The 15,052-nt window shown below is 31.6% G+C and overlaps 1 protein-coding gene across 8 annotated transcripts in view; it reads left to right on the plus strand.

The window, feature by feature from the left end:
• LOC143063870 (uncharacterized) overlaps window positions 1–15,052 on the plus strand; it is an 82,928-nt gene that overhangs the window by 18,593 nt on the left and 49,283 nt on the right. For all 8 annotated transcript variants that reach the window (XM_076236290.1, XM_076236288.1, XM_076236291.1 and 5 more), the window contains exons 2-8: window positions 3,700–3,886; window positions 5,056–5,186; window positions 9,108–9,208; window positions 9,987–10,081; window positions 12,521–12,717; window positions 13,126–13,204; window positions 14,392–14,497. In XM_076236290.1, the coding sequence (XP_076092405.1) occupies window positions 3,700–3,886; window positions 5,056–5,186; window positions 9,108–9,208; window positions 9,987–10,081; window positions 12,521–12,717; window positions 13,126–13,204; window positions 14,392–14,497 (896 nt within the window). The remainder of the gene's footprint in view (window positions 1–3,699; window positions 3,887–5,055; window positions 5,187–9,107; window positions 9,209–9,986; window positions 10,082–12,520; window positions 12,718–13,125; window positions 13,205–14,391; window positions 14,498–15,052) is intronic.

Here is a 15,052-nt window from a genome sequence, read left to right on the forward strand (position 1 = left end):
TCAGTAATAATTGTGTCATTGTCTTACTGTCTCATTGGCCTCTACACTATATCTCTAGTTTATTAATTGAAAAAGAAAACAAAAATCATTTACATATAATTTACCATTTTCCAGCAACTCTTCTGCTAAACTAATACAAGTGTACAGATAACACAAAGAGATATATACATATACTTGACGTATATAGTCTCCTAGTATTCTGCTTCTGTTGCGAGCAATGGTACTATTTACATCACAGTTCAATTTGGAGGTCCTCATTGTGCTCTGCTTTTAAGTCATGTCGATTTCGTTCAAAAACAAATTCAACGATTAGAATGGAAAAATATGTATAATTTTAATTGCAGGGTAAAGACAATAGCTGCTTAGTGTCTTTAAATATCAGCTGTATATGTACATGGCTCGAAACAGGAGTTATAGCTTGCTGAAGCTTGCATTACACCTGTTTTCTAGCCTTGTACAAATACAGCTGGTATTTAAAGACATTTTAAAAAAAAACACAGTTAATGGCTATTTATACAAAAAGTAAGGAGATGTCTGGATTGTTTAATTGTTTGTATGTTTATTCTCGTCTGGTAATTTTACAAACAAAGGAAAGGATTATCAGTATATATATTAATGTTTGTAATGATTAAGAAAAATACTTATGAGGATTAAATTATGTTCTATGGATAGTTTAATATTCAGTAAAAAGATTAATGATCTTTAATAAAGGTTAAAACGGAAGTGTCACCAACCCTGGTCAAGAACAGATATGTAAATAATAAGTATTCAATAACACAAGGATTGTTTTCAGGCTATTTTTATTTATTCAACTAAGCCTAATATTACCGCTGTTAAATGATGAAGGTAGCCTTTTAATGTGTGGGGGATTGATTTATATGTTATTGAAAACATACATGTAATATAATTTTAATCAAAGTCATACGAAAATAATCATCTCAAAAGGTTGATGATAATTGCCAGAACAGCCATATCCATATATAAGTAGTAACCCACTACAATGTAGCTTGCCCAATTTACCATTATGCAACCAAAACATTATTAAAAGTGAAAACGGAAACCTAGGAATAATATCACAGATATTTCTAACTGCAAATGCTCGATTTTGAAGATGCCTGTTGTTACCATTCAAAAAAGGCATAATTTGTTAATTTTACTTAATAGATCTACTGTTATTTGTACTTTAACCATGGTAACACACATTTGAGATTTTAGATAGAAATGTGTTTTGTAATGTCCAAACTTTTTTTGCCTATAGACTTTGGTGTTTTACTTCAAATACAATAAAAAATAGGTAAATTGTTCATTGCAGGTACTTAGCATTTTATTTCTTGGTTTATCATGTCCACAAATCAGGTTCAACTTATAATTTTTCTCCAGTTATATTGCATGCAGTTAGCAATTGCTTGATTAATACATGTAGCTTTAAAAGAGGACGTATACAGTATTTTAAAGTGCCCACACTAGAAGAATCCTAAGCCACACTCAGATTATTTGATCTTCTCAGTTTCATAAACATTGTTCATTTCAGTTCTTATAAGCAGGTGTTTTTACCAACAGTACATAAACCTTTTGTAGACTTTAATCTCATGTGAACAGAAATTTGAGAAATCTTAATGAAATTTGTCATAACCTTTGATGCAAATAATTGAACATTATTTTTAACTTTCAAATATACTCAAGTTTCATATATTAGAATAATGAAAAGTTCAGTGCATAAAGATTTAAAAACCTCCCAATTCAAAGTTTGACAATAACCATTACAATTTTTTTTTTCTTACAAAAAGGTCTCGGTAAGTATAATGTTCTCATAAAGCTTTTTATCAATAATCCACTTAAATTGCTTTCTGTATGAAATGATCTGAAATAGAGAGGATTTTGTTTTATTAATAGTCTCACTTCATGAATTTGTGCTTTCCAATTTGAAGTTGTAAATGGTTAAGATAAATGCAATATCAGAGATTGTGAGTTCAAGTCCCTACATAATTTAATTTAAAAGTTGTCAAATTTGGTTATCCATGATCTTCAGAAAGTATATACACAGCCTCCCACAAAATTAGCATAATTTACATTTAATTTTTCTCTAAATAAGTGTAGGTATTATTTATACAATGGGTCCTGAATTTTTTTTAAAGTCTGATATTTTTTAACTTTGAAGTCTACATGGCATGGGTAGCATAGAAAACAAGTTTGATGAAAAGTCTTTAAGAAATAAGTAAAATTTTATATAGGGAACCATAAAACTGTGGCTTAGTTTTAAATTCATTTAAAATAAAGGCAAAGTTCAAAATATGTTTCTGTCCGATAACTTGTTCAGGAAAATAAAATGTCTAATACTGAAAAGTCCTTGCCTTTTTTCCCAATTTTTTATGTACATATTCATTCGTGACTTAACATTATAAAACATTTAAAAGGCAATTAACCTGTTTTTCAGAATTGTATTTTAATGTTGCTTTAATAACAGGAACGTGTAGCATGAGGTGAAGATTGTTTTTCGATATCCTTTTGAAATCAATGTCTTAAATTGGTGTTTTCCTTAGAGACAGGGGAGATAATTAAAGTTTAAGGCATTTTAATCTGTACAAAAAGTAGATGATTTCAGAAACAAGTTTTTTGATACAGTAAAACCTGACTAAACCGAACTCTTTTGGGACTTTTTGTTCGGTTTTGGCAGGTATTCGGTTTCATTAGGTTCACAATGCATAAAATGTGATATGATTAGTCTTCAGAACAAGTTTGGATTAGACAGGTTTCCTGTTTATTCAGGGTCAGGTTTAAACAGGTTTCACTGTACATTGATTTTAACATAAAAAGCCAAGTGTTGGCATCCATCTTCTTCCTGACATGTCCTCTTTAACTTTTAAAAATCTATGTAGACCAATTTCAAACAACCTAAAATAGGCTTATTGGTCCTTAAGTAATTTAGCATGATGTTTGTGCTTCTTCTTAATTCCTGTCAGAGGTCATCAGCAACGAAAACATCAAAGATCTACATGAGGGCCACTAAATAAAAACTTGAAATAAGGAAACTTTGCACTAAAGGTAAAAATAAATATTAAAACAGCATATTTTTACCAGGTTAGCAATTCTGGCTCTAAAGAGCATCTCGCTTTAATATAATAAATTGAGTTCGTTTTAAAATCCTATCTAACAAATGCAGAGAGTTCATATACTTTATAGGGGTACATACCAATTGTCTCTTATGTACTTTTTTTTTAATAATTTTATACTAGTACTTCGGATGTTTGAGAACTTTCATTCTGAATTGATGCTGTAAATGCATGCATGCGTCCAACAAATAACTGCTATCTCTATTCTAACAAAATACTCGTAAAATATTCTTTCTGATGTCTCTATTTGTCAAATGTGGAATTCCCAGCAGACATTATTAAATCATAAGTAGCCTAAGCTGCCTAACATTACTAATGTCACTATTGCATTAGGATTTCACTTTTACATTAATCTTCAGTCAATATTTAAAATGTCTCTCGACTAATTTCCGTAAATTCAACTTCTGTCATCAATGTTCATACAATATTGAAGTTTATAAAATTTTGAAAAAAAGGTAAAGTTTAGTTATAATTATCTCCCTTTCAATTTTGACAATCTGATTCTTAACCCAGTCCAGAATTACCGGATTTGATTGATGAAACTTGTTACTCATATTGCACATTACTATTAACTTTTTTTTTATAACAGAGTTGCAGGAAATGCAGCCTACATTATTGGAACTTTGGCTGAATCTGAGCTGGGATGCTACAGAATTCTGGGTCTATCTAAAAGTTCTCATGCCGAGAGTAAAAGAATATTACCTGACCTGACAAATATGTTAGGCTTTGATGATTCTGAGAGTGTGATGAATGCTGCTGGAACTATGGGCACTTTGGTAAGTAATATTAGTAAATTCGGACACTTTGTCATGACACTACTTTTTCATTTGAAAATTTCTACTATTATGGAAATACAAAACATCATCATGGTGCAATTCTATATTAATTTCTTGATTATTATAATCTCAGCTATAGAGTAAGAAATAGAGTGATCAAGTGAATAGTATTAACAGATGCCATTATAATGGTGGTAAAATCATTTATATAATGTGGATTCATTACATGTATTATTGATTGGATACCGTTATTTACGTGGGTTTTGTGGAAACAGGTTAACCATGAATTCAAATTTCACCGAATTACAAATTTTTTATAGGTTTTGTATGTTTAGGGGCCAGCTGAAGGACACCTACGGGTGCTGAAATTCTTGCTACATTGAAGACCCATTGGTGGCCTTCAGCTGTTGTCTGCTCTATGGTCGGGTTGTTGTCGCTTTGACACATTCCCCATTTCCTTTCTCAATTTTATTTGTATGTTGAGATTGACAAATCCACAGTGGCGGATCAAGGAGGGGGGGGGGGGGCCGGGGGTTGGAACCCCCACTTTTTTTTGGCCGATCAATGCATTTGAATGGGAGCATATAGTTGGAACCCCCCCTTTTTAAAATGGCTGGATCTGCCACTGAATCCATGAAATCAAATATCCATGAAAATGGAAGTTTTCCTCAATCCACGAAAATTGATACTCGCCAAAATAAATGAATCCACATTACTACATGTACTTGTACATATAATTTCTAAAGGGGTTGATTAAAAGAGGTATGGGATATACATTAATTATACCTCACCCAACTACTATGTACATAAAAGAACCAAAGACATCTAGAGGTCATAGAGGTCAACTTTGGTCATCAACAATAGGCAAGCAACCACACAATATGTCAAGATGTAAATTGCTTTGAATCTAGAATAGTTGTCAATAAATTTAATAGCTTTATTTATTGTGATTTGTTAAATTTTAAATGCAATTTATAACATCAAAAGAAGGAATAACTTGGTAGTTAATCGATTCATAAAGTAGGTACAAGAATCTTAAAGTATAAATGAGAAAAAAATGCTTCATTTTTAAATTCACATGTATTAGGTTTCGATTAATTTAGTCTTCATTTGCATTAATCTTTAAAAAAGAATTGGTATTCATGTTTTTAAAACCTTGTTTATTTTAGGCTGAGAGTCATGAAGGGCGAGAATGGATATTAAGTGAGCCGTGCCTTAATGATTTGCTAAATAAGGTCACGTTTCTCTTACATGCTGACAACATGTGGACAGCCAGCAATGCTGCTCTGGTTTTAGCTAGGTAAGAAAGGCAAACAAAATGATATACCCTATCCTAGGCTAAATAGAAAATATAAGAAGATTCTTTGATGTTGATACCGTCACGTAGGTCCAATGTATACAGCCCTAAAAACTGTTGTTTCTGCAAAATATTCTGATACTTATACTGTGAAATTATTTTATGATCGCAGGATTTAAATTTTTTGTGATTTCTAGCATGGTATTTTTTTAGTTTATCTTGTTTATGGACTTCAGTCTTCACGCTGAGTGGCAGCCCAGACATCCCAGGCTAGTAAAATTGCTTTCAGGCCTGTAAAAATCATATCTTCAGGCCAACAGAATCTAACTAAAAATTTTAAAAAATTGAGCTCCGGGGCCTGTAGTTTTTATTGTTCATCGTGAAGACTGCATGATTATGGTGCTGGTAAATCTTTAAGAACAAATTTATATGTAGGGTTATTTTTTTCGTGATTTTAACTGAATAAAAGAATAACCCCTTGCAAAAATTTGCTCTCAACTGTACCAAATGTATTGCATGCTCTTTTCTTATCTAGGTAAAAAAGCAATATATTGACATTATGATAGTCAAGAAATATATGTCTGACTTTGATCACTATTGAAATTATTTTTGCTCCTCTTATGATCTGTAGGGTAAACCATTAAATGGTTTGCAGGGTATTGATGAGGGTCACAGTTATTCAGAAAGTCTGTTTACAACATTTATGAAGTGCACTTTGCAAACAGTGACTTGAATGGTTAGGGTTACTAAGACTTTCTCAAGTATATTTACATAATACTTAGCAAAGTTTCGGTTTGTTTGTATTTTATTTGAGGAAAGTGCAATAAAATTGAATTTACAATTGTATAAGGTTTCAATTATCAGTTTGAAGTATTTAAAGTTCTAATGAATTTATGATATTATATCATTTTTATATCATTTATAAATCTAATAATGCAAACATTTTATTAATCTTATCAGTGGTTTTAAGAGTTACAATATAATTTCGCAATGTCAAGAAATAAGTAATAACTACAGAAAAAAATAAGTTGATTTCTTGATAGGATAGTGACATGTATTGTTGAACTTTGTGCATTTGGGTGCAATGCTAATTAACATGAAAACTCAAAAGTCATCACATGAACATATGATGCCAATTGCTATGCACCAGAAACAATGTTTCTGATGCAATCTTTTCCTCTCTCTAGTAAAACATTAAACAATAATATATTGACTTTTTTAAGGTCAATGTTTACACAAACAATAGAATTATTGGTATTCATTGTTGAAGGCTGTACGGTGACCTATAGTTGTTAATTGCTGTGTTATTTTGGTCTCTTGTTGAGAGTTGTCTCCTTGGTAACCATACCACATCTTCTTTTTTATACAGGTACTTAAGCTGACATATTTGTTTGACATTGTAATTATTATCAGAGTTAATCTCTTTTCCATCAAGTATGCATTTCAATGTTTTTATGCCCCACCTACGATAGTAGAGGGGCATTATGTTTTCTGGTCTGTGCCTCCGTGTGTCCGTCTGTGCGTCCATTCGCTTCAGGTTAAAGTTTTTGGTCAAGGTAGTTTTTGATGAAGTTGAAGTCCAATCCACCTAAAACTTAGTACACATGTTTCCCATGATATGATCTTTCTAATTTTAATGCCAAATTATAGTTTTGACGCCAATTTCGTGGTCCACTGAACATAGAAAATGATAGTGCGAAGTTCAGGTTAAAGTTTTTGGTCAAGGTAGTTTTTGATGAAGTTAAAGTTACATCAACTTGAAACTTAGTACACATGATCCCTATGATATGATCTTTCTAATTTTAATTCCAAATTAAAGTTTTGACCCCAATTTCACGGTCCACTGAATATAGAAAATGATAGTGTGAGTGGGGCATCCATGTACTATGGACACATTCTTGTGATGAAGCTGAAGTCAAATCAACTTGAAACTTAGTACACTTGTTGCTTATGATATGATCTTTCTAATTGTAAAGCCAAATTAGACTTTTGGTCCCAATTTCACGGTCCACTGAACATAGAAAATGAAAGTGGGAGTTTCAGGTTAAAGTTTTTGGTCAAGGTAGTTTTTGATGAAACTGAAGTCAAATCAACTTTAAACTTAGTACACTTGTTGCTTATGATATGATCTTTCTAATTGTAAAGCCAAATTAGACTTTTGGCCCCAATTTCACGGTCCACTGAACATAGAAAATGAAAGTGGGAGTTTCAGGTTAAAGTTTTTGGTCAAGGTAGTTTTTGATGAAGTTGAAGTCCAATCAACCTGAAACTTAGTACACATGTTTCCCATGATATGATCTTTCTAATTTTAATGCCAAATTATAGTTTTGACGCCAATTTCGTGGTCCACTGAACATAGAAAATGATAGTGCGAAGTTCAGGTTAAAGTTTTTCGTCAAGGTAGTTTTTGATGAAGTTAAAGTTACATCAACTTGAAACTTAGTACACATGATCCCTATGATATGATCTTTCTAATTTTAATTCCAAATTAAAGTTTTGACCCCAATTTCACGGTCCACTGAATATAGAAAATGATAGTGCGAGTGGGGCATCCGTGTACTATGGACACATTCTTGTGATGAAGCTGAAGTCAAATCAACTTGAAACTTAGTACACTTGTTGCTTATGATATGATCTTTCTAATTGTAAAGCCAAATTAGACTTTTGGTCCCAATTTCACGGTCCACTGAACATAGAAAATGAAAGTGGGAGTTTCAGGTTAAAGTTTTTGGTCAAGGTAGTTTTTGATGAAACTGAAGTCAAATCAACTTTAAACTTAGTACACTTGTTGCTTATGATATGATCTTTCTAATTGTAAAGCCAAATTAGACTTTTGGCCCCAATTTCACAGTCCACTGAACATAGAAAATGAAAGTGGGAGTTTCAGGTTAAAGTTTTTGGTCAAGGTAGTTTTTGATGAAACTGAAGTCAAATCAACTTGAAACTTAGTACACTTGTTGCTTATGATATGATCTTTCTAATTTTAAAGCCAAATTAGACTTTTGACCCCAATTTCACGGTCCACTGAACATAGAAAATGAAAGTGGGAATTTCAAGTTTAAGTTTTTTGTAAAGGTAGTTTTTGATGAAGCTGAAGTCCAATCAGCTTGAAACTTAGTACACTTGTTGCTTATGATATGATCTTTCTAATTTTAAAGCCAAATTAGACTTTTGACCCCAATTTCATGGTCCACTGAACATAGAAAATGAAAGTGGGAATTTCTGGTTAAAGCTTTTGGTCAAGGTAGTTTTTGATGAAGCTGAAGTCCAATCAACTTGAAACTTAGTACACTTGTTGCTTATGATATGGTCTTTCTAATTTTAAAGCCAAATTAGACTTTTGACCCCAATTTCACGGTCCACTGAACATAGAAAATGAAAGTGGGAATTTCAGGTTAAAAAGTTTTTTGTAAAGGTAGTTTTTGATGAAGCTGAAGTCCAATCAGCTTGAAACTTAGTACACTTGTTGCTTATGATATGATCTTTCTAATTTTAAAGCCAAATTAGACTTTTGACCCCAATTTCATGGTCCACTGAACATAGAAAATGAAAGTGGGAGTTTCAGGTTAAAGTTTTTGGTCAAGGTAATTTTTGATGAAATTGAAGTCCAATCAACTTGAAACTTAGTACATATGTTCTCTATAGTATAATCTTACTAATTTTAATGCCAAATTAGATTATTAACCAATTTCACAGTCCATGGAACATGGAAAAGGATAGTGTGAGTGGGGCATACGTGTACAATGGACACATTCTTGTTGTTTTGTATATTAATTCTAGATGTTCTTTGTGATTATGGTCATACATGTCATATACTTAATTGTTTTTGTGTAAATTGTTAATTGTACATGTGCATCTAAATATTTAATATATATTTTTGCGATACTCAAAAATTTTGTAATTTTATTCCCTTTTACTTTCCAGATTAAGTATATCTGAAAATGGTTGCCTAAGTGTTCTTAAACATGAAAATTCACAACAAATTTTGTCAAAGATAGTACAGTCACTTGGTGTTGATGAAGCAGGTAAAATATTTTCTGTCTCTGTTAGGGACAACATCAAAAGTTCAATGAAGGATAAAAAATTCACATAGTTTTTTCACTGACCCCCACATCCCCCTCTTAACTTACTTTGGGAAAAATTGATTGACCAATAGGGATATATGTAAAATCGATTTTAGATTAACAAAACTTGAAGCAATGTTGACCCCCCAACCCCCAAACTATTTGATTTAAGTTTTTTATCCTACATCAATCTTTTGATGTCGTCCCTTAAATGAAGAATATGTAATAATGATTAATTTCAAAGTCTACGGAACTATCACTTATAAGTCAGCCAAACCACTTGCAACTAGCATCCATGTCTGTTTGGCATGTATCTCATCCTCCTTTCAGAATGACCAAAAACTTGTTACCTTGTGTTAGATTACTATGCTTTCAGCAAGAAAAGATCCTCATATATTTACAGTTTGAGAGTTGAGTCACTTCCTTCCCTCCTACATCTGTTTTTATGGAATAATCCTCAACCAGTATCTCCGAACATTTTAATGTGCATTAGTGATTTCTAAGATAACAGTCATCTGGTATGCATATGTTTAGAAGACCAGTACTATTATGATGTCAAAAACATAAAACAAAATTTAGGGTATCAAAACAAATATTTAGGCCTGAACTTATGATATTGTAGCATTTTATTAAAGTGAAGCGTAGCTCTAGCAAATTTTCAGTTCAAATGCTATAACAATATTTTCATTGTATATAAAACACTATAGATATGTTAAACTATATGCTTGATTATATACAGGGAGAGGTATGAATGCAGCATTTGCTATTGGAAGGCTTTGTGATATGGAGGAAGGAAGAAAAAGACTACTGCAACTGGTGGAGTCAGAGAGAATGGTTTGTTATAATTACCAATAACTAATATGTGATAAGGAAAGCCTCACCCTAATCCTTGCCAATAATTGAGGGATATTGCTACTCTTGCCCTTTCCGTACTGTCTTCCATTCTCTGTGTTTACTGGTCTTTCTTTATAAACCTGCCCTATATGCATTTTTGTTTTCTGAAAGAAAATAAATACTTTTCAATGCAAATCAATAATTAATTTTGTTTTACAAGGTTTAAATATATAAATTTATTAAAAGCTTTTAATCTTTTGTTCAAAAACAAGAACAATTTAACAGTTTTCAAACGAGAAAGCACACTATCAGGCCTATCATTTTAAAACTGTGCCCACCTGCCCTTAGATTTTAACTACAAAATAGATACAAAATTTGATTTAACAAACCTAAAGTGATTGTTTTGCAAATGTCATTAGGTCAGTAGGATCAAAATAGAGGTCAGTCTTAGTAAGATTTCGCAACTCTAAGTTTGTTTTATATCAGGTATAAAATATCTTATAGAAAATAAATTGTTTCTTAATAATAAGTCTTCCATCCATCTTTCCGTCCAACCTATTTTAATTTCTGACTCTTAACTTAAGTTTTCCTCATCCAAATTTTCAGAAATCATATACAATGCAAAGAACCACAAAAACAGAAAGTGTTTTAATTTTGTCAGTGAGTAATTTACCAATATGGCGTTATGCCACTTTTTATGCCCCACCTACGATAGTAGAGGGGCATTATGTTTTCTGGTCTGTGCGTCCGTTCGTCCGTCCGTTCGTTCGTCCGTTCGTCCGTTCGTCCGTCTGTCCCGCTTCAGGTTAAAGTTTTTGGTCGAGGTAGTTTTTGATGAAGTTGAAGTCCAATCGACTTGAAACTTAGTATACATGTGCCCTATGATATGATCTTTCTAATTTAAATGCCAAATTAGAGTTTTGACCCCAATTTTACGGTTCACTGATAGAAAATGATAGTGCAAATTTCAGGTTAAAGTTTTTGGCTTCAGGTTAAAGTTTTTGGTCAAGGTAGTTTTTGATGAAGTTGAAGTCCAATCAACTTGAAACTTAGTATACATGTGCCCTATGATATGATCTTTCTAATTTAAATGCCAAATTAGAGTTTTGACCCCAATTTTACGGTTCACTGATAGAAAATGATAGTGCAAATTTCAGGTTAAAGTTTTTGGCTTCAGGTTAAAGTTTTTGGTCAAGGTAGTTTTTGATGAAGTTGAAGTCCAATCAACTTGAAACTTAGTATACATGTGCCCTATGATATGATCTTTCTAATTTAAATGCCAAATTAGAGTTTTGACCCCAATTTTACGGTTCACTGAACATAGAAAATGATAGTGCAAATTTCAGGTTAAAGTTTTTGGCTTCAGGTTAAAGTTTTTGGTCAAGGTAGTTTTTGATGAAGTTGAAGTCCAATCAACTTGAAACTTAGTATACATGTGCCCTATGATATGATCTTTCTAATTTAAATGCCAAATTAGAGTTTTGACCCCAATTTTACGGTTCACTGAACATAGAAAATGATAGTGCAAATTTCAGGTTAAAGTTTTTGGCTTCAGGTTAAAGTTTTTGGTCAAGGTAGTTTTTGATGAAGTTGAAGTCCAATCAACTTGAAACTTAGTATACATGTGCCCTATGATATGATCTTTCTAATTTAAATGCCAAATTAGAGTTTTGACCCCAATTTTACGGTTCACTGAACATAGAAAATGATAGTGCAAATTTCAGGTTAAAGTTTTTGGCTTCAGGTTAAAGTTTTTGGTCAAGGTAGTTTTTGATGAAGTTGAAGTCCAATCAACTTGAAACTTAGTATACATGTGCCCTATGATATGATCTTTCTAATTTAAATGCCAAATTAGAGTTTTGACCCCAATTTTACGGTTCACTGAACATAGAAAATGATAGTGCAAATTTCAGGTTAAAGTTTTTGGCTTCAGGTTAAAGTTTTTGGTCAAGGTAGTTTTTGATGAAGTTGAAGTCCAATCAACTTGAAACTTAGTATACATGTGCCCTATGATATGATCTTTCTAATTTAAATGCCAAATTAGAGTTTTGACCCCAATTTTACGGTTCACTGAACATAGAAAATGATAGTGCAGATTTCAGGTTAAAGTTTTTGGTCAAGGTAGTTTTTGATAAAGTAGAAGTCCAATCAACTTGAAACTTAGTATACATGTTCCCTTTGATAAGATCATTCTAATTTTAATGCCAAATTAGAGAATTTATTCCAATTTCACAGTCCTTTAAACATAGAAAATGATAGTGTGAGTGGGGCATCCGTGTACTGTGGACACATTCTTGTTTTTAATGAGATAAATACAAAATTTTGATATGTAGATATAGAAATAAGAAGATGTGGTATGATAGTCAACAAGACAGCTATCTACTATAGATCATCAATTGCAATGTGTTTTTGTTTGAACGTTTGTATTTCATTTCACAGATATCTGCCTTAGCAAAGATGTTATGTTGTGAAGACACTGGTGCTAGTAAAAATGCATGTTTTGCATTGAGCTGTCTTGCCACAAATCCTGAGGGCCATACAAGAATCCTTAACAATCTCCATTCTGATGATGTTATAAATACTCTAACCAATCTGTTAAATGCAGAAGACAGTGAAACAGGCTGGTTTGCAGCCATGTAAGTAATAACATTTGGTGGTAAAATGTTTACGAAATTTTTAACATAAAAAAGATATATCTTCAAAATACTATTGGTAATATCATTTGGTGGTAAAATGTTTATTAATTTCAAAACACTTATAAGTATCATTTCACATGCTTTATGTGTAATTTACTGCAAAATCTGAAATAGTCAAAAAGTATAGTTTTTAAGTATTTATTGAAATGTGCATTCGGCTTTTTCTTACAAAACTTTTTTTACTGATTTTACAAGTATATGATAAGTTTTGTTCCTGCAATCTAATATAAAAAAGAAGATGTGGTATGATTGCCAATGAGACAACGTATTTTAGCTCTTAAGTTTTTTACCATGACTTTCAATTTTGTAATAGTAGTAGACTTAAAATGAAATGCACTTATTTTACAGGACACTAAGAACACTTGCTAGTCAACCTCGAGGCTGTCTGAGGCTTAGAGAACATTCTAAAGTTATTCCTTCATTAAAGGTAACTGACATAAATCAACATATAAATGTTCAGATATTAGATCTAGACATACAATCAATTTCTGTCATAAGATATTAGAGTTCCATGATAATTTCTGTTTTAACATGCAATAGAGGTGGAAAAACCTGTATCACGTTATATTATCCCCCCTCTTTTATAGTGGAACTTTCACCATAATAGAAAAAACAAAGGATATGGGGTATCCATCTATGACACCAAATCAGTACATTCACAACTACAAAACACACAAAAAACAAAGAAACATTGCTTTTATTGCTGTTTTTCATCTCAAAGTTACAGTGAGGCTTAAACACCGAGCAAAAAAAACTCACCTCACTTCAAGTTTAAGACAGCCATTTGTTGTTCGTGTTTCTTCACACTTTTCCCATTAACAACTAAACAGAATAACTTATATTAAGTCAGGAGCCCAGCAGAGATGAGTTGTAATGTGTGAACATTTTTGTTCTATTTTCACTGGTGTTTGTATAATAAAATTGGATCTATAAAATCGGACTTTCTCAAATTTCTATATGATAGTGAATTATTATCTCCCTTGAATAGGTATGTACACTCCTATTAAAAGTATCATCAAACTCATTTGTTTTTACCATATTTACTTATCCTGAAAAGAATTATGCTGTTGCAAAGTACAACATTCTCTGTCTGTAGATGTTAAGGAAGCTGGCTTGGCATATGTTTTGGATTTTTTGTCAGATTTTTGGAATCCTCTGGTTTTATCCATTTGAATGCCTTGAAATATTTTGCCCGGTGACCCCCATTTTTCTTTTTGTAAATCTTTTACATGTATAAAGATAAGCCATCTGTTAAAGTCTTATAAAATTTTAATTACTTTAAACAGTTTTTGAGATCTTCAACTTGTCAATAATAAAGCTATGAAAAGTCAAGAGAGAACATTTTATCGCCAAAATTTTAATGGCTAATATCTCGAAAACAAGCACGGTGACCTATTTATTTTATTTGCTCTTTGGATTCATTTATTAATCCCCTATCAATATAAGCTAGTGTTTTGAAAAGTTAATTACTTTGAAACTGAGAAGCGAACTCCCTTCATTGAAAAGCAATATATATATATAATCCTAACTTAGTTAAATTTAAATATATAAAGTATATTTGGTCATTGCTTCTAGCATCTTTATTTAACATAGTTTATGCTTTATTTGTTTTAGGTTGTGTCATTAAAAGAAGATATTAATGCAGATCTAAAAGAAGAAGCTTGTATTACATTAGAAATATTAAAGAAATTAGAAAAACCTTCACCTCCTAATATTGAAGGTATATATACAACAACATAATTTATTGTCTCCATATTAAGGTCAAAGAACAGTAAATGGAGTAGAAATTAAAGATTTGATGATTTTAAGAAAAAAAAATAGAATTTTTTTTCACCGATTTTATGTTCTTTCTACACAAATGTTGACCCATTTTGAAAGATTTCAGTCAGTTATGTTTTAAATTATAAATGATATAAAAGCATTATATTTCGATTTTCAGTTGTATAGTTTATCGAGAATATTTTACTGAAATCTGTGACATAGCCCAATTACTGTAACTTGACCTTAAATATATGTTTTTCAGAAGCTTTAGAAGCCTCAGTTGTTACAAGAAGTCAATTTGAAAAAAAAATATTTATTCTTTTTTTAAATTTGAAGAACTTTTATTAGTAAAGTAGAAAAGAGGAAAAAGATTTGCCTAGGGCCAAACAATTTTATAATTTTGAAGAATGAAACATGTCAAATCTAATTTCTTTAAAGATATGGTGTTTTCTTATATTGTAAAATACATTAGTCAGTGATACTACACAATTTAGCTCACATAACAGGAATGGAA

Source organism: Mytilus galloprovincialis, chromosome 2 (assembly GCF_965363235.1).
Source record: "Mytilus galloprovincialis chromosome 2, xbMytGall1.hap1.1, whole genome shotgun sequence".
NCBI lineage: Eukaryota > Metazoa > Mollusca > Bivalvia > Mytilida > Mytilidae > Mytilus > Mytilus galloprovincialis.